This window comes from Peromyscus maniculatus, chromosome 1 (genome assembly GCF_049852395.1).
Source record: "Peromyscus maniculatus bairdii isolate BWxNUB_F1_BW_parent chromosome 1, HU_Pman_BW_mat_3.1, whole genome shotgun sequence".
In the NCBI taxonomy this organism is placed as follows: Eukaryota; Metazoa; Chordata; class Mammalia; order Rodentia; family Cricetidae; genus Peromyscus; species Peromyscus maniculatus.
This window is the reverse complement of record NC_134852.1, coordinates 133,321,199-133,343,154: the sequence shown is the minus strand read 5'-3', so window position 1 is coordinate 133,343,154 and position 21,956 is coordinate 133,321,199. Positions and strand designations below refer to the sequence as shown.

The window sequence follows — 21,956 nt, the reverse complement described above, 5'->3', positions numbered from 1 at the left end:
GACAATATAATCACTTGGGGGAAATATCTCCTAAATGATCATCAAGAAGGGAATTAATGCCATGTTGTGGTAGTGCAATCCTTTAATCCTGGCACTTGGCAAGCAGAGGCAGGTAATTTCTATGCATTCCAGGCCAGCTGTTCTACACAGCAAGACCCTTTCTTTAAATGTGTATGGGGGTGGTGGTGGTGGTGGTGGTGGGAGGCTGGAGAGATGGCTCAGTGGTTAAGAGCACGGCCAGCTCTTTCAGAGGTCCTAAGTTCAACTCCCAGCAACCATGTGGTGGCTCACAACCATCTCTAGTGGGATCTGATGGCATAAAGTTGTACATGCAGATAAAGCACAAATATACCCACAGATCAGTGTATTGCTCAATCTTCATTACAGAAGCTTCTTACAGTAGTTGGTGGTTAACACTGAACCCTAAACTGGTCAATGCGCTGAGATTAAGACACACCTGAATGACCAGCTAGCCCTAAATGGATGTCTTTATCATAGCCTTCCCCTCAAGGCGCAAGGGTCTACACAGAAGAAGGGGTGGAAAGACTGGAAGAGCCAGAGGCGGTGGATGACTTCAAGGAAATGCTATTTTCTAGACACAACAGGGCAGAGGCACATATGAATTCAGAGGCTGTGAGAGCATGCATAAGACCTGTGCAAGTTCAGGTCAGATAAAATCCCAGCATTGAAGGAAGGGACAAGGATACAAAGTCTCACTCCTAGCCGAGGATCTATTGGCACTGACTACTGGGGGGAGAGGGGGAAGTCATTTTCTTTCAAAGAAGTGGCATCTGGTACATCAACCACTCCAGGGCAGTCCCAGGAATACTCTGTCAACACAAACTGGCCTCCATGGTTGGGTTGTTGTTTATTTAAACACACACACACACACCACACACACACACACACACACAAAACGCTTGGGTGCATGTGTTTAAGGTGGGGGAGGATGAGAATAAATGTAAAGTTGGGTGGGTAGAGGGAGATGGGGAGGAGCTGGAAAGAGTTGGGGAGAAGGATGAATATCATCAAAATACATCATAGGATATTCTCAAAGAACAGATAAAAACATTATTTAAAGAAACTTGAATGTTTAAAAAATATGCATCTACGTCCTACATCCTCAGATTGCTCTTCTGTGTCATCTGTAACACAGCACAATTGAAGTAAGTTTGCTTTCTACTTGAAAGTCTCTTAAATAAGAGTTAAGACAGTTCCATTTTTAAGGCTGTGCTTGGTTTTGTGGTTTTTTCAGACAAGGGCTCTTATGTAGAGAAGGCTGGTCACATTAAGCTCATTATATAGCTCATGATGGCCTTGAATTGAGCCTTCTGTCTTCACCCTCAAGTGTGGGGACTAGAGGTGTGTGCCACAATGCCTGGCTATTTTTACAAAAATTAAGACTAAAAGGTTTGCTTTGGCTTACCCAAAGCACACTTTTGCAATAAGGGAAAGGTCTAAGATGAACTTGGCTTTGAAATATATACACAAAAGATGATGATTCAGTGTTACTCGGGTCTATTTTTTAATTAATTAATTAGTTTGTTTATTTGGTTTTTTTTTTTTTGTTATTTTGTTTTTTGAGACAGGGTTTCTCTGTGTAGTTTTGGTGCCTGTCCTGGATCTCTCTCTGTAGATCAGGCTGGCCTTGAACTCACAAAGATCTGCCTGGCTCTGCCTCCTGAGTGCTGGGATTAAAGGCATGTACCACCACCGCCCGGTAGGTTTATTATTTATTTAGTTTATGTGCATGTGTTGTGTGTGTATACCATCATGTTCATGTAGTGTGCATGTGAAGGTCAGGACAAGTTGGTGGAGTTGGCTCTCTCTTCCTACCATGTGGTCTTAGATCTGAATTCTGGTTGTCCAACTTGGTGACAAACACACTCATCCACTAAGCAATCTGACCTCCATACTGCCCCATATTCTTTTTTCAACAGAAGTCAAAGACTACATAATTGATACCATGTTTGCTGGAGTTTTGATCCAAAGATGTGTTCACAGAAATGCTGTCCACTGTAGTCCACTTCCTTAGTCTTGACTGTGGCTCTTTAATACTGTTCATATCCATATTTACATTCAAGTTTGAGTTCAAGCCTTGAAAAAAAAATTAAATCTTACAAAACAGGACATTTTTCCTTTCACTACCAAATTTCTACTTTCTAAAAAGCATATGCAGCTCCTGTTTCCAATGCTGCCTAATGTCCCTCAACAAACACAAATACACAGTCAACCACAGGTGCCTGGTTCAGTAGGTACTCTAATGCTCCACAGTACTGTTTTCAAACCACAAAGGCTAGTGCTGTTACAGGTGGGAAACTATTCTTCCATACAAGCTCGATCATTTAAAAACTTCCCAGATAGGAGAGAAAAGTTTTAAGGAGATCATATAAAGTTTGTAATTATACCCCAAGTTTGGCCATTTTCCCAGAGTGCCGTGTCTAATGTATGATCACTCTCAACTGTCATTTGATTTCAAGTTGATTAATTTCCAGATGGCTGGCTAGCCAAAAGATGCTATTTAACAATAACAGTTCCTAACTTCAGCAATGACACCTAAGAGAAAGACTCCCAGAGCTGACGGCACAATTTATTTGAGTCTTTGCTGACAGAGTTTATGTCCTCAGATAGTCTCTTGGACAAAGGACAGATGATTCTGTTTTATACACTGCTGTCAGAAAACTGATAGCAAGTCAGTGTTTTTTAATGTGTGATGCAGGGACTATCAGCTCTAGAATCCCCTCAAATGTTTTGTCATGAAACAGAAGTCTAAACACAGTCCCAAATAGTTCTTATTCTCAAGTTTGAAATTCAATGGTCTTAAATTCTGGTATTAGGCCTGTAATAAATTCTTTTAAACCATTCCCAGTTCCATTTTTGCAGAAAATAACCAAATTTTTGCTCATAGACCTATCAATTAGACCAAGAATTTATAAATATTCTGCATAAAGTTTCAAAAGGTAGCTTAGAGAATATATGGGCTACATAGCTTTCTGTATGTCACTATGCAAAAGCAGCCACAGATAGTATGTTCGAAAAATACCATGGCTCTGTTCCCATAAAACTTGGTGAAACTGGACAGTGAGCCACACTTTGCTCCGAGGCTACAGTGGAGTGTCTCTGGAGATGACGCAGAAAGGAAAGGCCACCCGGAAGGAAACCCTGCCCTGCACTTGCTCTCCACAGCCCCGTATCTGTCGAGTGGAGTCACTTCCCTTCCTCATCGGTGCCTTCTGTAGTGTCAGCCACGGTGCTAACTGACACAGAAACTGTTGCTGCCAACAAGCCCAAGGATCTTGCCCTAGCCCAGAGTTTATTATGTAACATCAGAAGAACCAAATTAGAAACCTCCCAGTCAGAGAGAATTATTAGCAGGACCAACACATACTCCAATTGCTGTCTACAGCCCAGAATATGCTATGAGAACTAAGGTCTTCAACAGAGCTGGGGTAACAACCACATGGTTCATTTTCATGAAACCACTGTTCAAGTGGGAGGAGGCATAAAAAATGAATGAGGTAGGCTTAGCCAAGAATCAAAACATAATCAGGAACCTGGGAAAGAGAAAACATACAAGCCTTGAATTTCCTCAGTGAATAAGAGCCTGGTGATATAGAGGAGAAAACAGGAGACAGTTCTTCCTCATACCCATTTTCTTAAGCCAAGTGCAAACCTAACGGGGCTTATCCTCAGTATGTTCCACCAGCAGCACCTGCTCCTCGCTTCTCTTCCCAGTAACACTGTCGTCTGCCTTTCTGCCCTGCGCACCTACAGTCTGAATTTGAAAACAAGTGTGTCCTTTAGTCTATCTCTCTCAACAGATATACAACTTTCTGAAATACTGTAGTTTTCATGAACAGATAGACACCATCCCTGAAGCATGAAGGTGAGCTTAACCTAGGAGAAAGTACAGTTCCTCTCCACTATGTAGCATCTCTAAGGCCAGCGCTGTGCTGGAGAGAGAGCTGCAAAGGCAGTGAGGTGCATGTGCAGTGGCCAAGCAGGAACTCACCTATAGGAAAGTTGCTGAAAGCATTTACTGGCGATGGCCCTTTCTGCAGCTCGGGTGTAGTGTGGGGCATGACATTATCAAGGAAGGACTTCATGGCTGGCTGATGAAGCGGCTGCTGAGAAGGCGGAGTCTGCTGCTTCACCAGCAGGCTTGGATCAAGTTGACGAGACTGTTGCATCATCTGCTGCTGTACACTAAGAGGTCGACCCTTCAAACAAAATGATTCAGGAAAATTGTGAGGGTGTATCTTTACAGGTGCACATTCTTTATTTTTGAACTCACCTCCTTCTCAGGAGGAAGAACACCAATCAAAGTTATATGGCTACTATGACTTCTGGACAAAGAGCAGACTAAAAAGCCTATTTCATTAAATTTGAAAAACATTCTTTCTTAACCAGTGGAGAAGGCTTCTCTACCTGCTGGTCTTGCTGCTGTCGGTTAGCAGAAGGCACGCTTCTCGGATTCTGCACCCTCTGCTGCTGCGCTAGCAATCGCTGCAAGATGGAAAGGGTTGTCACGGTTTGGCTGTTACAGACTAAACGCTAAGGATGACTATGGTCAGTAGACCTACAGAACTATACTCTACAACCAAGTCACAGGGAAAACCTCTTCCTTACAACAGTTAGCTTGTTTCCAGAAATTCTGCAAAAACCCTGTCTTTAGTCCAATCTAACGTTTGCAATGCTATGGCTAGAACGAAGGGCTTTGCATATGTTAAACTCTACCAATAAAACACCCCCAACACCCAGCTTTCACTTTAACAGGAACTCTCCCCCTCCCCCAATCATGGTTCCCTTCCTGGATCTCCCCTGAAAACATCTTGAACTTCATATATGTTCACGCTTCATCTTTTCTGACAGGCTATCAGCTCTGTGCAGGCTATGAATACAATGTCTCTGTTTACTGCAGTGCCTGCAAACCAAGCAGACAAGAAATACTTACCTGTAACTGGGAGATCTGAGAAAGCTGGTTTAGTTGGGATAGCTGGTTCAGCATGGCTACCTGTTGAGGGCCAAAGAGCGGGTTCAGGCCACCGTTGTTTGGTGCATACTTCAGCAATGAAACTGGAACCTTAGGATCACAACAGTAAGTTAATAATGTTGCTGCAATATCCCAGACTAGCTAAGCATATTGTCAAATTAATTATCAATTGGGCAGTTAAAAGTAATGGGCTGTTCCATGAAACGTTACAGCCATTCAAAGTGTTTTCCTTACTAAAAAACAGTTCACACACTTTACTTTTTTTAGAGTAGGTTAAAATGATGGAGGTAAATCCTAACCATCCTATTTGACTTTACTGTTGCCCTCAAGATGTTTTACAGAAAAAAAAGGTACATTTTAGATTTAAATAACCATTCTTTACCCTTCTCTCACAAGTCTGCAACAACAGCTAATCAGCACTTGCAGTATCTCAAGATATCAATAGTTATTATGATGCCCACTAGTCATCTCAAACATAAATTTTAATATTTACTTGTATAAATGTTACATGTACTCAGCTAATCATATGCATGCCTGATGCCCAAAGAGGCCATCAGATTCCCCATCTAGAGTTCCAGACAGCTGGGAGCTGTCATGTGGGTGGCAATCAAACTAAGTCCTCTGGAAGAGTAGCCATCACTCCAGCCCCCAAACATAAATTTATTCAAGGTTTTTCCCTAGGAAAATGGAGGGGAGGAGCAGGGGCCTGTCTACCTGAGGGGAGAGTAATGGAGGAGGCACTTGAGCACGGAGATTAGGCTGAGATGAACTGAGAGGTTGTGCTGGAGGCTGCTGCAGGCCCCGGGGTTGTGCTGCTGTGTTTCCAACACCAAACATACTGGGATTGCCATTCTAGAAACAACCAACAAAATTACCAAGTGATTCTTCAGGGAAGGACGCTCATTATCGTTTGATACTACCATTTAAACACAGTAACCACATACAAGAGACGTTACTACTAAGACAGATCATTCAAGAGAAAGCCTACAATGCACATCTGGACTTACCTGTCTAACAGAATTCAAGTTTTGCGTACCCAGCCCTGCTATGGAGCCAAGGGCCTGGTTAGGTAGTGCACTATTTGAAGGGGGAAGCTTCATGCTTTGACTGGACATAAACTGCATGTTTTGGGATTCATCTGCTACAATGCCATCCTGATTGGACAGACAGAAAGATGTGTAACACCAGCCAAGCAAACAAGTAGAAGGGAGAAATCATTGCAGGAACAGAGGAGAAGTCACATGACATTCCAGCACCAACAGGAAACAGGTAGAAAACAGAAGAGATCAGATTAGTGTTAATTCTAGAGCACATAAAAAAAGAGCCAAACACATATTTCATGGGATTAAGAAGAAAATATACACATAACCTCTACATTAAACTGAGATATAAATGAAACAATAAACTAAAAACCCATTAATAGGAAAGGCACTTGATTATATTTTTTTATTATATACATTTTTCCTAAATATTATGCTATTAAGGGTATGGTTGATTAGTCTCAGAGATTAAAAAAAGAAAAAGAAAAAAGAAAGAAAGATTGTACCTTATCAAAATAAGGATTGCGCTCCATGGAAGACTCTTTGGAAATCTGAGGCCGAGAACCAGGACCTTTCCCGACCGTTCGATTGTAATCACCAATATTTAGGCTATGTTTATCTATCTCCATTCGCTTGTCTTGTAACATTCCTAATAAATGTAAGTAACTATTATTAGTAGGAAGAGAATCAATTTATTTCATTTAGAAAAGTAGAAAGCAAAATGCCCACTTTCCAAAATGAAACAATTTCTGCTTCAACAAACACATGTAAAAACTACATTTCTATTTCATAAATTCTGTACCTTACATGTTTTAAACAGACAGTAATATCTAAATGAACCAATTAACTTGAAAGGGGACTGGTAAGCAGAAAGCAGCTAACAATCTCATTTTAAAGACTTCTTAAGCAACTTACGACATCTTACATCATCTCTTATCTACCTAACATTTTATATATATGTGGTTACTCTTGGAGATATGTCCCTTTCCCAAGATAGGGCCTTTCTTTGGCCTCACCAGTTAGGATAGACTGGCTAGCCAGGCAGCTCCAGGAATCCTCCTGTGTCTGCCTCTCCAGCTGTGGGAATACAGGTGCATGCCAGTATGCATGGTATTTTTGTGGGTACTGAGGAATGAACCCCAAATCCTTGTTTGTGAAGCAAGAACTTTAACCAACTGAGCATTTTCCCACCCCCAATCTGCTTAATTTTATAATAAAAATAATTTCTACTAGCAAGTAACAAGATAACAACAACAAAAACCCCACCCACTTTGATAAACCACCATCTATTAAATGCTTACTATGTGTCAAATGTCACTTTAAATGTTCCAGTTACAATAATTAAATGTTTGTAACTTGCTATTATTGCCCCTATTAAGCAGCTGGAGAAGCTAGAGACCAGAAAGGGCAATGTCTTCCCCTCTATAAGATATCAGATATTGTCTGGCTAGACATGGTGGTGCACACCTTTAATCCCAGCACTCTGGAAACAGAGGCAGGAGGACCTCTGAGTTCGAGGCCAGCCTGGTCAAAAGAGTAAATTCCAGTACAGTCAGAGCTACATAGTGAGACTTTGTCTCAAAACAAAAAACCAACTCTGGAGAACCCAAAACAGTGCTTTATCCTAATCACTGTACTGGCTGGGCTGGCATTTCTTCTCCTCTCCACAAGTAAGCCCACCACCTCTTTTACCTTGGGTATATACCCAGTGGGTATATATATCACTGTGGAGAGCACTTGATTATGTCTCTAACATTCACTCACTACCAAGGTTTCATTGTTACCACCATCCCCAAACAAGTGACCCACCAAATAAAAAAACTTCATATTCTGAATTCTGACTTAGCATATCTACTTCAGTGGCCTACCATCTCTTAACAAAAATTTCATCTCTTAATTCTACACATTTTCTCAATCCTAGAATCTCACCTGATGATTCTCTGCAAATGTTCTGAGAGGTCTATCACCATCAAAATACTCTCATTCCAAAAAAGTGAAAAAGTTTTCAACAAAAGGAAACATTTCTTTAAACAGGAACACCTTTTAAAACGCTATTAATTTCTTGAGATACATCAGGTATCTGAAATCTACCTTTTAGTATCTGAAAAACCATCCCCCAATCATCAATAATCCCAAGCAACACCCCTCCTCAGTTCTCTCCCCAAATGAGAGACACCAGTACCTACTCTCACTCAAGGCAGACTCCTTGGACTCTGTCTTGCTAACAAACCTCTATTGCTATAGCACTGCTAATAATGGCCAGCCACTGGCATGTCCTTTTATTCCAAAGTCATTTTTTGACTGTTCTATGAAAACATATCTAGATCTATTTATCCATTTCCTTATTTTTTTTTTTTTTTTTTTTTTTTTTGGTTTTTCGAGACAGGGTTTCTCTGCGTAGCTTTGGAGCCTGTCCTGGACTAGCTTTGTAGACCAGGCTGGCCTCGAACTCACAGAGATCCACCTGCCTCTGCCTCCAGAGTGCTAGGATTACAGGCGTGCGCCACCACCGCTGGCTCCATTTTCTTTTGTCGGCCAGCACTGGGGCTTTACCAGAAGCTGCTCCTGGGTCAACAAGGAGTGAAGAGCACGGCTTAAGGGGGTCCAGCGCACTGTTAGCTTCCTCATGCCTGTGTGGTCAGCTCCTCACATACCTCTAAAGAGCACTGTAACAGTGTTTGGTGAACTACCTGTGTATCTGTACATTACCCAGCAAGTTCTACAACTATGACACATTCTAACTTTTCTGCCTTTCAGCAAGCCATGGTAATAGCAGATTTGCCTTCGTGGGGATAGACACATTCTGCATATGAGCTGTTCTTGTCTACAAAGCTATGAATGCGTTCTTCACTGTCCTGGAATACCTCACTGTACTGTGTCAGGCCATTAGTTCCTTCATAGCAAAAGAAGTGTGGTGACAGCCTTAGGATGTAGAATTACCTGTTTTTACTACACAGGCCATCACCCGAATGTTGTTAGCCAACTGGGTAGAAAAGCTTTTAGAAGATTTGAACAATAATGCCAGCTGGCAGACAACATCCTCCGAGTATAAATTCTGTTCTCCAGGACAGAGTCTGTGGGGCTCAATATACCAGAAACCACAGGTCTGAGGTAGTGGCTCTCTCAGTGATGTCCAGGCCACTTCCAGAGCTCCTGCTTCTGCTCCAGGAACTCTGCCGTTTAGATCTTGGTTCTGGACAAGGCTTCCAACAAGACAAATCTGGTTCCAATGAAATGCACAATAAAGCCAGCCACCTGGAGAATCTGTGCCCTAAATAACAATGAGCAAGCAGACAGGCACAGAACCAGTCTGTGGGCTGGAGCAAATAGCTTTGAATACAAAGTGGAAAACAGTGTTCTGACACTTAGTGAAGGCAGCCGAGATATTCTGGAACTCAGGGAATTTTATGAGTTGCTTCTTAGTACTTCTCTGCTTGGTAAGGGTTACGAAAACGTACAACAGTAAAAACAGGCAGTACTATTGAGGATGGAAATCTTTGAGATAAAGGTTTGAATCAGGCTAGTTAACCCAGAACTATGGCTCCAGTTAAGAATGGGTAAGGAAGGAATAAGAAATGCAAGACAGAACCACCAATACAAATGATGAACTGTGACTGGTATAGGCTTAGCAGCCCCAGCTTGAAAACCTGAAACTTTCTGTGTGTATGTTGCTCAAAGTATAGGTTTCAGATTATAGATGTGCAACTGGTGGTCTGTGCAAATATTCTCAAATCCAAAATTTCAATATTTGAAATGCTTCTCGTCTCACCTGCAGCATGTCTCATGTTTTCAACTGGTTATTAAATGTGTGCTCATTTGTATGGGCCAGTCATTTCCTTTCTCTTTCCCATTCTGCTTTATTCAAGTTATTGAAAGTTAACTCTAATTTAGTCTTTAGGCAAGAAATTGGCTTGAGGGTCACTTCCTCAGTGACACAATGGCTCTTGGGGATTGCACCCCCTGTCTTTCTCACAAGAAAGCAAGCTGTTGGGAGATGAGTATAAGATGCTCCAGTTCAAGTGTGCACAATGCCTATGGAAGGTGAGCTGTCAAAGGGCTGGGGTGAATGGGACCAACTACTGTTTGATTTCCTGCCTCTCAGCACCCACCCCCTACAATTAACATTTGGGGCTAGTTCTTTCTATAAGAGGAGAAATGCATTTTTGTCCTTCATATCATTGTTCTCGTTGCTAGTTGGCACCGAAGCTGTGTGAGTCAAGAGTGCAGCAGAGACACAGCAAGAAAAAAGGGCTAACCCCCAGTTCCAGGATGCTTTCGCTTCCTTCTGTAGCCCAGGCTCCAGGGCTCCCCTCATCAGAAGCTAGCAGCTGCCACCAGGCACCGCAGAGCAGTGCAGTGTGCTTCCAGCACAACGTTTTTCTATGAATGGCCCTTCCCCTTTCTCTGAGTGCGGAACTCATGCAATCACAATGGGGTGGCACCACAATAACACACCTGGCTGGTACATGGCCAAGCTCTCTATACAAGGTGTGGGTGCTCTGCTGGGCACCATCTCAGCCTCTTCGCCTTTTACAGGCAATCTACTACTACTCTAAGTCCTTGTTAGTTAATAATGTGTAATTCATACACATCTTTCCTTACCCATTTTACTGTATTCTCTCTCTCTCTCTTTGACTGTACTACCATATAATAAGCTGTAAGGGCAAAGTGGACTCAAATTTCAACACAAAATCTCCTGTGTCTTCCAGAGCCAACCATTTATAATAATCATCAATTAATCCTACTCTCCAGTGAATTAATCTAGTCATCCCACTGTGTGTGTGTGTGTGTGTGTGTGTGTGTGTGTGTGTGTGTGTGTGTGTGTTGGGTGGGGTAACACAGAGGGGGACTATTTGGGGAAAGGACCAGTAGGGAGGGGAAAGAGGAAATCACAGATATTTATGAAAATACTCTAAAAATACACAATTACAAAAGAACCTCTTTAACCCGCAAACTCTTGATTAGCCCTCACCTAGTTATCTAGCACCTTCACCTGAGTCAGGCTGCACCAGCTACCCCAACCCTGCCTTCCTTCAGCCACCACCTTAGATAGATGTCTTGTCTCAGTCATGGACTGCTTGGTATTTCAGACTATGGTTTGGGATGTATTCGTCATTTATCTAAGTCTTTATTATGCATAGTCCTCTGATCCAGACTACTAAGTCTTCCACTCAAACAACCTCCTCTTGATGGGACTCTGCGACAACACAGACTGGCAGACACTACACTCCCTGAGATGTGCACAGTGATGTGTCCTTTAAGGGAACATCAAAACTCACTCACTGAAGTGTGCTCACACAGTGCAGCAGCATCAAGCAGTCTGCAGTTAGGAGCCAGGGCTGCTCTCCAGCACTGGGTAAGGGCTCTTTCAGCAAGACTTGAACTTAGCTAGGCTTGTTTACCAGTGAGAAACACCAACTCAGAAGGATTGAATTTTCTCTCACCTCCAGAAAGATCCATCTTATTGCTCTGTACATTTTCTTCTGGTGAGTCTCTCTGAAGGAGGAAAAAGCAACATGTTAGCAGACTTTACCAAGGAAAACAAAAAGTGAACTACTTTCTTGTATTTTATCATCTAAAATGCAAGCACATCATACATTTTTTTCTTTTTTAAACTGTATTTATGTGTTTGGCATATGTGTGCAAGTGCCTGCAGAAGTCAAAACAGAGTTTCAGATGCCCTGGAGCTAGAGTAAAGTAGTTGTAAACCACCCCCCAATAGGTAATGGGAACCCTGGTCCTCTAAAGAGAAAAAAGTGCTAGGAACTGTGGAATGTCTCTCCAGTTCTTTTTTAAAATGTATTATGTTTTAGTATATTTTTAATCTGCAGAAAATTATAAAATTTAAGAATTAAGGTTTGGCAAATTTTACTCTCTATTCATATTTTAAAGACTTAAAGATGAGGAATAATTTTTAAGAAAATAAAATAATAAAACTGGGATAAATTATGAACCACCACTAAAGAGGGTAGAGGTTGCTAAGAAAACATATACTTACTGAAAAACTGATATTTGAAAACTGTTTAACAAATGGATTTATCCACGCATCTTCTTGTTTGTTTCCACCTTTCATCATTCCCTTTGTAAAATAAAAGAGTAGAAAAGATGCCATGGCCATCTCTAATTATCTGGACATAGTGATGGACTAATAAAACTTCAAGACAATTCCCAACTCCCATTTTTAGCCAATATTTTTCCTTCAATCAACTCTTACCAGAGTTGTTAGCAATTAAATAAATAAACTCATTTGATTTTCAACTTCCTTTGCTCCAGTCCTCTGGTATAGCTGTAATGTATAGAGAAATCTCTAAAGGCAGGCAGTCAGAAGGAAAAGACAAAAGCAAAGGGCCTCACTGACCCGTGGAGAAAACCGGGCCTCTGTGTAATGGAAGACTCACTATGGGCTGCTCCCACTTCACAAATGGACCATGCTCTCTGACATGTATCATCATTTGGAGTTTTGGAATTCTTATACCAAAGTAAAAAATAGTAAGTAGGTTCTCAAGTTAGTCTTAACAAAACAATTTAATCCATAATTTAATCATGATAGAAGCACTTTACTGAAAAACCAAATCCCCCCAAAAACCTACTAAGTATTTATACATGATAATGTCTTTTAAAAAAGTTTCAACTTGTGTTGCTAAGAACACAATGTTGTGAGCAGCAGCTGAGCTGCTTGGGTGGGCTGGGCAGTACATTGAGAACCAAGGGGCCATGACTGGCAGCAGTCCCAGGGGAAAGCTGGAAGCCACAGAGACAGAGGCCTCACAGTGATGTGATGACCAAAGGACTTCCTCTGTGTATTAATGTCCCTTTCCCAATGCTACTACCTGTTCCTTCTGACTGTGAAACAGAGCACAGCTTCTTAACTCCCCACAAAGGCAGATTTCTAAAGCAAGCACCTAACCCTCTCCAAAGATTCTGAAGGCATCTCTGGTTCCTGCTCCCCTTCCATTGCCCCCCATGGTCTGAACAATTGTCAACCTCTGCCCCTTCCATTCTTAAATGTGCTTCTGACTGTTTCTCCTTTCCACCTGGAATGTTGTAGTAGCCTCCTGAGATCCCTACCTCTGGTCCTTCTTCTACTCCAACTGGTATTACACACAAACATTAGGTGGCTCTCTTTAAATAAGGTTTTCAAAGGCCACTGAAGTTGCTTTCTACTCAATTTCACTGGCTCTATACTTCACAGTGAAGAATGGAAGTTCAAGTTTTTTAGAATGATGACAACATTTTCATTATCTATCCTTCCTCTAACTACAGAGCCAGCTTTCTTTGTCACTTCTTTTTAGAAATCTACCTTTCGGTTCTATCAGGCCACCCCAGGCATCTTCCACATCCCAGCACACACTTGTGTGGAGCTCAATAGCCCATGAAGCTCGCCTGATGCCCCACAGAGACTAGGAGCCCCTGAAGGGCCGCTCTTTAGTGTATTGGAACCCCAGCACCAAGCACAGTACCTGGCACACAGCAGAAGCTAAATAAGAGTTTGCAGTTGCTTTCTAAAGGTTTTTACTAGCAGAGACAAAGGAGAAAGAGTAAAAAGGCTACACACCCTTTCCCTTCTCCTTTTTTTGCCACTCAGACCCTGTAAGGAAAGACAAAGTCACAAAACAGCATGGTCCAGTGGGAAGCACAAGGTTTAGAATCTCCAGACCTAAACTTAAGTCCTCGCTCGCTATGTCACTTACTAGTTAGGCAATTTTGGGCAAGTCACCACATTTTCCAGTCTCAACTTCCTCCTCAGTGGCCTATCTCAGAAGGTTAGGAGGACCAAATGATTTATGTAAAACATGTAAAAGCACATCATAAGCTACATGGCCAGGCATCCATAGGCAAATCCAGCCAAATGAAAAAAATTATAAAATGAAAATGGCAGGTCCTAGAATTGAATCCCAGGATTAAAAGGGAATAACCTTGGCCTTGAACTAGGCCAGGTGCCCACTAAATGCATGACTTATCAATAATAAGTCAAAAGATAATCATTCTCAAATAGGGCGATGAGGACATTTTAGAGTGAGTCACTTGTGAGACTGGTAACCTCTTTTGAAAGGTGTCCCAGGAGAATCTGCCTCCAGCCCCCAACCCACAATACTACTTCCCAGGATGCAGTGGTTCCTAAACCTGGCTCTACATTAGACATTATTTGGTAAGCTGGGTGCAATTTCCAAAACTTCAGAAAACCTTGGGATACAGTAGACTATGTGTTAAACAAGTACAATCCATTTCTCATGTAAAGCCAGGTATGGGAACACAATCTGCAACTCGGCCCCTTCCTGGGGATTTTCATGCCAGGACCTGAGGGATGAGGAAGGGACATTGATGATCAGTGAATAAAGAGAATGGTGACTCTCGGTAAGGGGAAAACTGGGACTCTGAGTGAGGAGGTAAAAATGCAAGATGGAGATGAACTGGCAGTGAAATGGAGTCAACATGGAGATTTGCCCTTCTCTTCATCCTCACCACTGCTGGTACCACCTGGGGCTGGGGTTGCCTCAAGCAGTACTGGTGGAGCTGAGGAGGAGAGAAATCCCGAGCTGTAGCAGTGGGGAGAAAGGAAGTTCCCGTGGTCTTAGGTTTTTCTAGGTAGCTGCCCATTCAAGAGGCTACACCTAAGTTGGGGGCTGCCTGGACTGTACTGACTGCCATAAATGGGCAGAAGAGATTAATTTTCTATGGGTAAACTACCTTTGAGATTTAAAATTTCAAGAGCAAAGCTCATGAAATGTTTACCTTTGATGACATTTTCTTGGTATATGGTGGCCAATTTAAGGATGAGTTAAGCTCTTGAGACGAGTTACTGTTCCACATTCCAATCTCTACATCCTCCTCCTCTTCCCAGCCAGTGGGGCGACTTCCAGGTAATGGCATATCATCACCACACCAGCCATCTTGCATAGATTTGGGCCCTGATTTGTAGATTTGTGATACAAAGACAAACAGACTTTAATGAAACAATGCATCCAAGAGGTCAAGCATATACCAAAGTGCATAGACACTGGAGCTAAACAAAACACACCTTTACTTCTCAAATATATGCAATAGAAAAGGTGTATTTATACTGCAGTGAAAGTTCACTGCAAAGAATTAAAACATCAAATGAAACTTTCCATGTTTTCACAAATCAAAGAGTTTTCTTTTTCAAGACAGAGTTTCTCTGTACAGCTTTGGAGCCTTTCCTGGAACTTGCTCTGTAGACCAGGCTGGCCTCAAACTCATACAGATGTGCCTACCTCTGCCTCCTGAATGCTGGGACTAAAGGTGTGTGTCAGCACTACCCGGCCAATCAGAGGGTTACTAAACAGAGGCAATGGCAGCTTCTTGCATGTACCCATTTGATCTTTAAAATGACATAAAGGACAGTGAGGATGGATGAGGCACAAAAGAATCAGTTTTGTATGTTTCTACAAGACTGGTCAAGGAGTACTGAAACCACAGGTAGCAAGCAATTATGCTCCACAGACAGCCCTTGGATTTCCTACAAGGTGTCCTAAGCCCAACATGGTAAAAGAACAACATTCACCTGAATCTCAGAGTCTTTCCAATTCAAGATTTGATGGTTTGGACATTTGTCCCATGTTATACTATTTAGTCTCTCTGGTTGAATGGCATAAAAGCTGTCAGTTTTAAATAATCCAATAAGGTGAGAAAGAAATTAGATTTGGTGGAGGATATGTAAGTCATTAGTAGTTACAGTTTTGAGAAAAATATATTGAACATCATATAGAATAAACCATATCATCCTGCTACACAGTGACAATTTAGGAGCACTTGCCTATTATTTAAATGTAGTTTATGAGTTCATCATCAGCACCACTACAAAACAGTTACTAAAGATCAAAAATGACTCACCAGATTTGTTTAATGATTGTGGACCAACAGAGCTGGAGCCCCATGTGGATGCACTGGATGCTGCAGTAATGGGTTCTCCCCAGCTGGGACCACTGTCTATGGGCTTACCCCAGGCTGAAGTACCATTATCCACAGTCGTGGCTGGAGTAGAAGGCTCCCCCCAGGGCTCACCCCAGCCTTTAGAAAATGTGAGAAAAGAAGTCATCAGCATAGACAGAAGGAAGTACAGCAAATAAAGGACATGGAAGTACTGTAAACCACACGCAGAACTTCACAGTCACATACTGAATAATTATGCTGTGACAAGCATGAGGCACATTTTTATGTGAAGAACAAAAATTATTCTGCACTAATATAATTTAACTGTACAATGTTTTAACCTTTTCTTTCAAAACTGCCTTCTGGTGCTAGGGCAGATTCTTTTGAATAATTTAATTATAGCAAATCGTCTTCCTTTGCGGATGAAGTTAGTTCCTAGAAATGCCAGGTTCTTCTGAATGGAAGCTTGTGAACTAAGGCAGGCGTGGTGTGAAGGTTATACTAGTCACACTTTACTGAAAGGACACCCTTCCCACAGCACTGTTGTGGAGAACAATGGACTATATGACTACCAATAGGTAAGCAACCTACTTTATACACACTGGGTAATGTTCACTTAAAAGTATACAGGAAAAAAAGGTCTACACTATTATGTTAAAGTTGTCTAAAACCAAAAAAAAAAAAAAAGCCACAAAAAATTTGTTTAAAGAACAAAAACAAAGATGCTTGCCCTAAGAGTTAAACATAAATCAACAAACTAGACTCATATTTACAAACAAACAAACAAACAAAGCAAACCACAATTAAGTACCAACAGAATTCATGAAAACATTGCCATTTCCCTATCCAACGAAACATCAAAGAAACAAACCTCAAAGGAAATACAGGCCTGTCACATTTAGAGAAAATTTACACGGAAAAGAATTCACTCAGTACAGGGGAGGATAAGTAGGAATATACTAGAAAGATACAGTGCAATGTTTTAGACACACACACTATATCCATTATCATTTGAGTAGATGTAGACTTCTAATTTAGATGCCTAATTTAGAAAATTCCTCTAACATCAAATACCCATTATCTACAGTACTGTACTCAGTCATTTGGCTTTATTGTATTTCAATAATAAAACCAAAAAGTTCAGCCTTGCCTCAGAATAACTGAGAGAAGTGTGTAACAATGCCACTTAACCCCTTCTACACTCCTAACAGAGAACAGAGTATGTAAGACACAGCTGTTGCCTTGTGAACACGACCCCTGGAGCACAGCTCGAGGCCAAGATGTGCTCAAGTGCTCTGCTGAATAAATCTATGACAGCGTGTCAGCACAAGTTTGCTTCCAGAACAACACTGGACTCCAAAGAGGACGCTTACCAGAGCCACCGCTTGCCTCCTTGCTTGAGACAGCATTTGCAGACGGCAGCAGCCGATGCATCTGCGCTTGCTGGTCGGGGCGGCCGCTGCCATCCGGGATGTTTTTATTCCACATGTTCACATTTTTGTAGTTGTATTTGCTCGGATCGCCCCAAGCTGAAGTTCCATCGTCAATCTCCATTTTTCGTCGTATAGATTCTGGGGATGGCTCCTCCCAGCCTGTGGGTTCTTCCTCCTTTGTTGGAGCTGGAATAGGTCCTCCCAGCCAGCCTGTACCAGGAGGCTTGCCGGTGGCTGGTGGAATTCCCCACGATCCAACAATGTCTTGTTGCTTGTTCCAATCTGGAGAACTAACTGGTTTTGATGAATCTCCCCAACCTAGAGACTGATTACACTTTGGAGGGTCTCCCCATCCCTGGGAAGAACTAGGTTTAGAAGATTCATCCCATCCTGATGAATTATTTGGATTTATATTATTTCCCCAAGTAAAAGAACTAGTTTTACCGAGTTCATTCCAACCAGAAACGGACCTGTCACTGTCACTACCTCCTGAGCTGGATTTCTTATTAGCCTCACCCCAATGGTTACTCCTGGAAGTTTCTCCCCAATTATCACTGGCAGAAATGGACCAACCTTGGCTTGACTTTTGTCCATCACCCCACCCCTGTTTGTTCTTTTGCGAATCATTCCATGCAGACTTCTCTTCTTTGCAATTCCCCCACTGATTGCTCTTGATCATTCCTGTAGCAGCAGAATCATCTTCCCACCCCCCCTGGCAGTTTGAGCCTTTGGAATCTCCCCACCTCAGAGTAGGTTTGGGATCGCCCCACCCTGATACAGATGAGGTATCATTACTATTAGGGCTAGTCTTATCTACACATGCCCCTGAGTTAAAAGTCTGTGTTGCAGAGCTTCCCCAGGCCTCTGTCCCATTGTCAGTCTTTCTTTCCCCTCTTGGTGATGTCTCTGTATCCCAGGCAGTATTCTGCTTAATAGGAGTCTGTCCCCAACCGGAGTTGGACAGGACACGTGGATCTAAGTCAGTTCTGTTTACAATGCTTTGGAGTAATGTGTGCTGATCGATTTTCCGTCTGTCTCTACTCTGCCCTTCCCCGGTTACTTTCTCTTCCAGGCGTCCAGTGCTCTCTGCACTGCCATCGCTCTCCACTGCGCCTGTTTTGGCCCACACACTGCTTTGCTCACTTGTCTGGGATGTGGCAGAACCCTGATCCTCTTCCTCAGTAGACTTCCATCCATTTGTAAACTTCTTACCATTGCCATTTGCACTGTCATTGGAATGCTGATTGCTAGGCAGTTTGTTCCACTCAACACTGGGTAGACTAGTGCCAGTGTTCTGTGCAGGACTTCCCCATCCTCTTCGACTTCCTCCAGAGTTCGCCCCATTTCCACTTCCCCATGGTGAACTCTGGGAATTCGTTGTCCCAGGCTCCCAAACACCTCCCCCTTTGTTTGTGTGAACTTGAAAGTTAGTGCCTATTGGCCCATTCATGCCAGGCTGCATTAGAGTTGCATTCACAGTGTCACCATTGGCTTGGCCGTTAGGGCCTGCACATTTGTCTCCAGAGTAATTAGAACCATAGGCACCCCATGTAGTACCGTAGGAGCCTCCAGTTTTTGACTCTCCATTGCTAAGGTGAGAAAGGGAAGTGCCATTCATAACTGACGGAGCCTGTATCTGAGGATGATTCATTGTGCTCACACGCCAGGCCCCTGGATTACTAGTAGGCAGTTCATTATTCTGTACTGAACCGGAGTTTGGTAAACTAGAGGTCATAAAGTTAGTAGTGTTATTTGGTCCAGTTGTTTCAGTGGTGATATTCTGAGGTTGACCACTGAACGAAACCTTCTGTGTACCACTTACTTCAGGCTCACACGTTTCCTGAAGGCTGCCCCAGGTACCATGGGTAGAAGAGCCACTGACTTTAGAGTTGATACTCTGATTGTTAGGCATCTGGCCTATGGTACTACACTGAATATTGATGCCAGAACTCCCACTCCCTACAGGCCCTTTTAGGGCAAGTCCATTGTTTTCTAATACTGGCCAGGCACCATGGTTGCTAGCTGAATTCAAAGTGCTTGGATTTAACCCTCCATTTGATGAAGAACTTACAGTGCCCCAAGCATTCATTCTATTGTTACTACTTTCTGATTTGCTTTCAGGAGCATCCACAGAGACCTGACATGTGCTTATTATGGCTCCATGGGGGAAGCCCCATGGCCCAGTACTACTTCCATGACCCACATTATTGCTGCTGCTACCAACCACAAACTTGCTTTGAGAACCGAGTCCAGTGCTGTTGCGAAGGCCATCTTTTTCACCACCTGTGTTCCCTGAAGCCATGACAGTGATGTTTCTCTCTGACTCAGAACTGGAGGCAGAATCAGCATCCATACATTCTGAAGCCAACTCGGGATCACTGCCAGGGGCCGAGGGCCATGCTTCTTTTTCCAACAAGTCCTTTACAGCATTCTTAGAGCTTGTGCTACAGTCACTTGTAGAAGACACAGGTCCCCGCTGGCAATTTTCATAATGGGATCCTGAAGTATTATGATTTATATCTAGAATAAAGGAGAAGTACAACTATTTATAAAGTGTTAACCATTTCCAAAATGATTTTAGTAGGCTGAGAAGAATGATGATCCATTAGATACATGTCGCTCCTTAGCATTAGCAAGATGCTCCGCAGTATGGCTGAGGCACTGGTTGTCTTCCAACCACCAACTCTCCATGGTCAGTAATTTCACAGGCAGAATTATGCTGCTTCATTCCACACCCTACAGTATTGCATGGAACTGAAAGCCCCAAAGGAATACCTGCTAAATGTACGAACTGGTAAAATCCCAACAAATCAAGAATTTTGGAGTAGGAAAGACTGGGTGGCAGTGATGAATTAGGGCAATCCAGGCTCAGAGACTTGACTTGGGAGAAAATGGACTAGGGAGTAAGGAGCCCAAAATGATTCAGTTTCCTAAAATAGCTTTCTACGAAACTCCTTTGGGTGTTGTAACAATTTTGTAAAAATCCCAAAGCCTTTGCACTGTATTTCTATTTTACTAGTATATACATTCAAATACAGTGTTACATACAAGCAAGAATAGTAATTTAAAAAAATTTCCTAATCTACTTTCATAACTATGTTTACTAAGGGACAACAGGGGAAAAATTGGTATGTTGAAAAATCACCAAATTATGATCAGTAACTCAGCAGCTAATACTGAAGGCCATAAGAAACCAATCATATAATCCAAGTATTAGACACACTGCCATGTAACTATCATCTATTTTTATTTATTTTTTCTGCAGACAGGGTGGATGTGTGTTTTTGCTAGTTTCTCAGTCTATCTCACTTGGTGTAAGGGTCTGGTGGGTAGAAGTGCATCTGTGACAATGGCTTAAGATATCTGCATGAGGGGTAGCTTACAAGTCTAGAAAGAAATCAGTCACATTAATAGTATGATTTGCTACTATGGAAAAACAAGTCTGCTTCTATTACTTTCTCTCAAGGCATAAAGGCTAAGAAGTAAATGGTGAGTTGTTAAGAATGGCAAGAAAAGCAACTAACAATTGATCTGTAAAATAACCAGTGAGCATATTCAAGGAAGTACTGCGAAGTGCAGACTACTGCTCCCTTTTAGAATTATTTTCTCAAAAAGCATTAGAAACTGGGTGTGGTCACACATTTGGTGCAAACCCACAAGAGGCAGATCTCTATGACGCAGAGGAAATCTAGACTATGCAGTAGAAGCCTGTCCTTCTGCCGCCCCCAAAGGCAGTCCATTTAGTTTGTCTTCTAGTCTTCCCTGAGAAGAAATAATTCTATACTGCATCACATAGCAGCAGTTCTGCAAACATCTATCTGCACCAAATCTTTGGGACAATTCTAGAGCACAAGTATTGCCCTCACTTTGCAGTAGAGAAACCAAAGGATACAAGTTAGAAAACTTACAGAAACTGAATGAGAGAAGGAAGATGTGCTGGACAGTTTTATGTCAACTTGACACAAACTAAGTCATGAAAGGAGACATCCTCAATTGAGAAAATGCCTCCAGGCCAGGCATGGTGGTGCAAGTTTAATCTCAACACTCAGGCCAGCTGGTCTACATATAACCCCTTTCTCGAAAAACAAAACCAAACAAATAACAACAACAAGAGGCCTCCATAAGATGAGGCTGTAGGCAAACCTGTAGAGCATTTTCTTAATGATTGTTGGGAGAGGGCCTAGCCTACTGTGGATGGTGTCATCCCTGGGCTGGTAGTCCTGGGTTCTATAAGAAAGCAGGCTGAGCAAGCCATGGAGAGCAAGTCAGTAAGCAGCACCCCTCCATGTCTCTGCATCAGCTCCTGCCTACAGGTTCCTGCCCGTTTGAGTTCTTTTCCTGAATTCCTTTGATGATGAATAGTGATATGGAAGTGTAAGTCAAATAAACCCTTTCCTCCCCACCTTGCTTTTTGGTCATGGTGTTTCATCACAGCAACAAAAATCCTAAGACATAGGATAAGTTAGAGTCCTTCCATAAATCAAAGTAGCTAGAAATCTGTGACCGGCACACCACCACCACCAGGACTCAAACTTGGATTCTTCATAGTGGCTAGAGGACAACCACCTGTGAAATGAGGTTATGTTATTTTCATTTGAG

The 21,956-nt window shown here is 42.3% G+C and overlaps 1 protein-coding gene across 12 annotated transcripts in view; it reads right to left on the bottom strand.

Moving 5' to 3' along the window:
- Tnrc6a (trinucleotide repeat containing adaptor 6A) overlaps positions 1–21,956 on the bottom strand; it is a 177,572-nt gene that overhangs the window by 9,825 nt on the left and 145,791 nt on the right. For 8 of the 12 annotated variants that reach the window (XM_015998876.3, XM_076551746.1, XM_076551722.1 and 5 more), the window contains 13 exons: positions 17,298–19,877; positions 15,886–16,062; positions 14,767–14,942; positions 13,589–13,621; positions 12,032–12,112; positions 11,478–11,529; positions 6,540–6,682; positions 6,001–6,147; positions 5,708–5,845; positions 4,955–5,083; positions 4,429–4,506; positions 4,013–4,220; positions 1,966–2,097 (listed from right to left, as the gene is read on the bottom strand). In XM_015998876.3, the coding sequence (XP_015854362.1) occupies positions 1,966–2,097; positions 4,013–4,220; positions 4,429–4,506; positions 4,955–5,083; positions 5,708–5,845; positions 6,001–6,147; positions 6,540–6,682; positions 11,478–11,529; positions 12,032–12,112; positions 13,589–13,621; positions 14,767–14,942; positions 15,886–16,062; positions 17,298–19,877 (4,074 nt within the window). The remainder of the gene's footprint in view (positions 1–1,965; positions 2,098–4,012; positions 4,221–4,428; positions 4,507–4,954; positions 5,084–5,707; positions 5,846–6,000; positions 6,148–6,539; positions 6,683–11,477; positions 11,530–12,031; positions 12,113–13,588; positions 13,622–14,766; positions 14,943–15,885; positions 16,063–17,297; positions 19,878–21,956) is intronic. The other 4 variants (XM_042283132.2, XM_076551743.1, XM_076551763.1 and 1 more) reach the window with 2 other exon arrangements.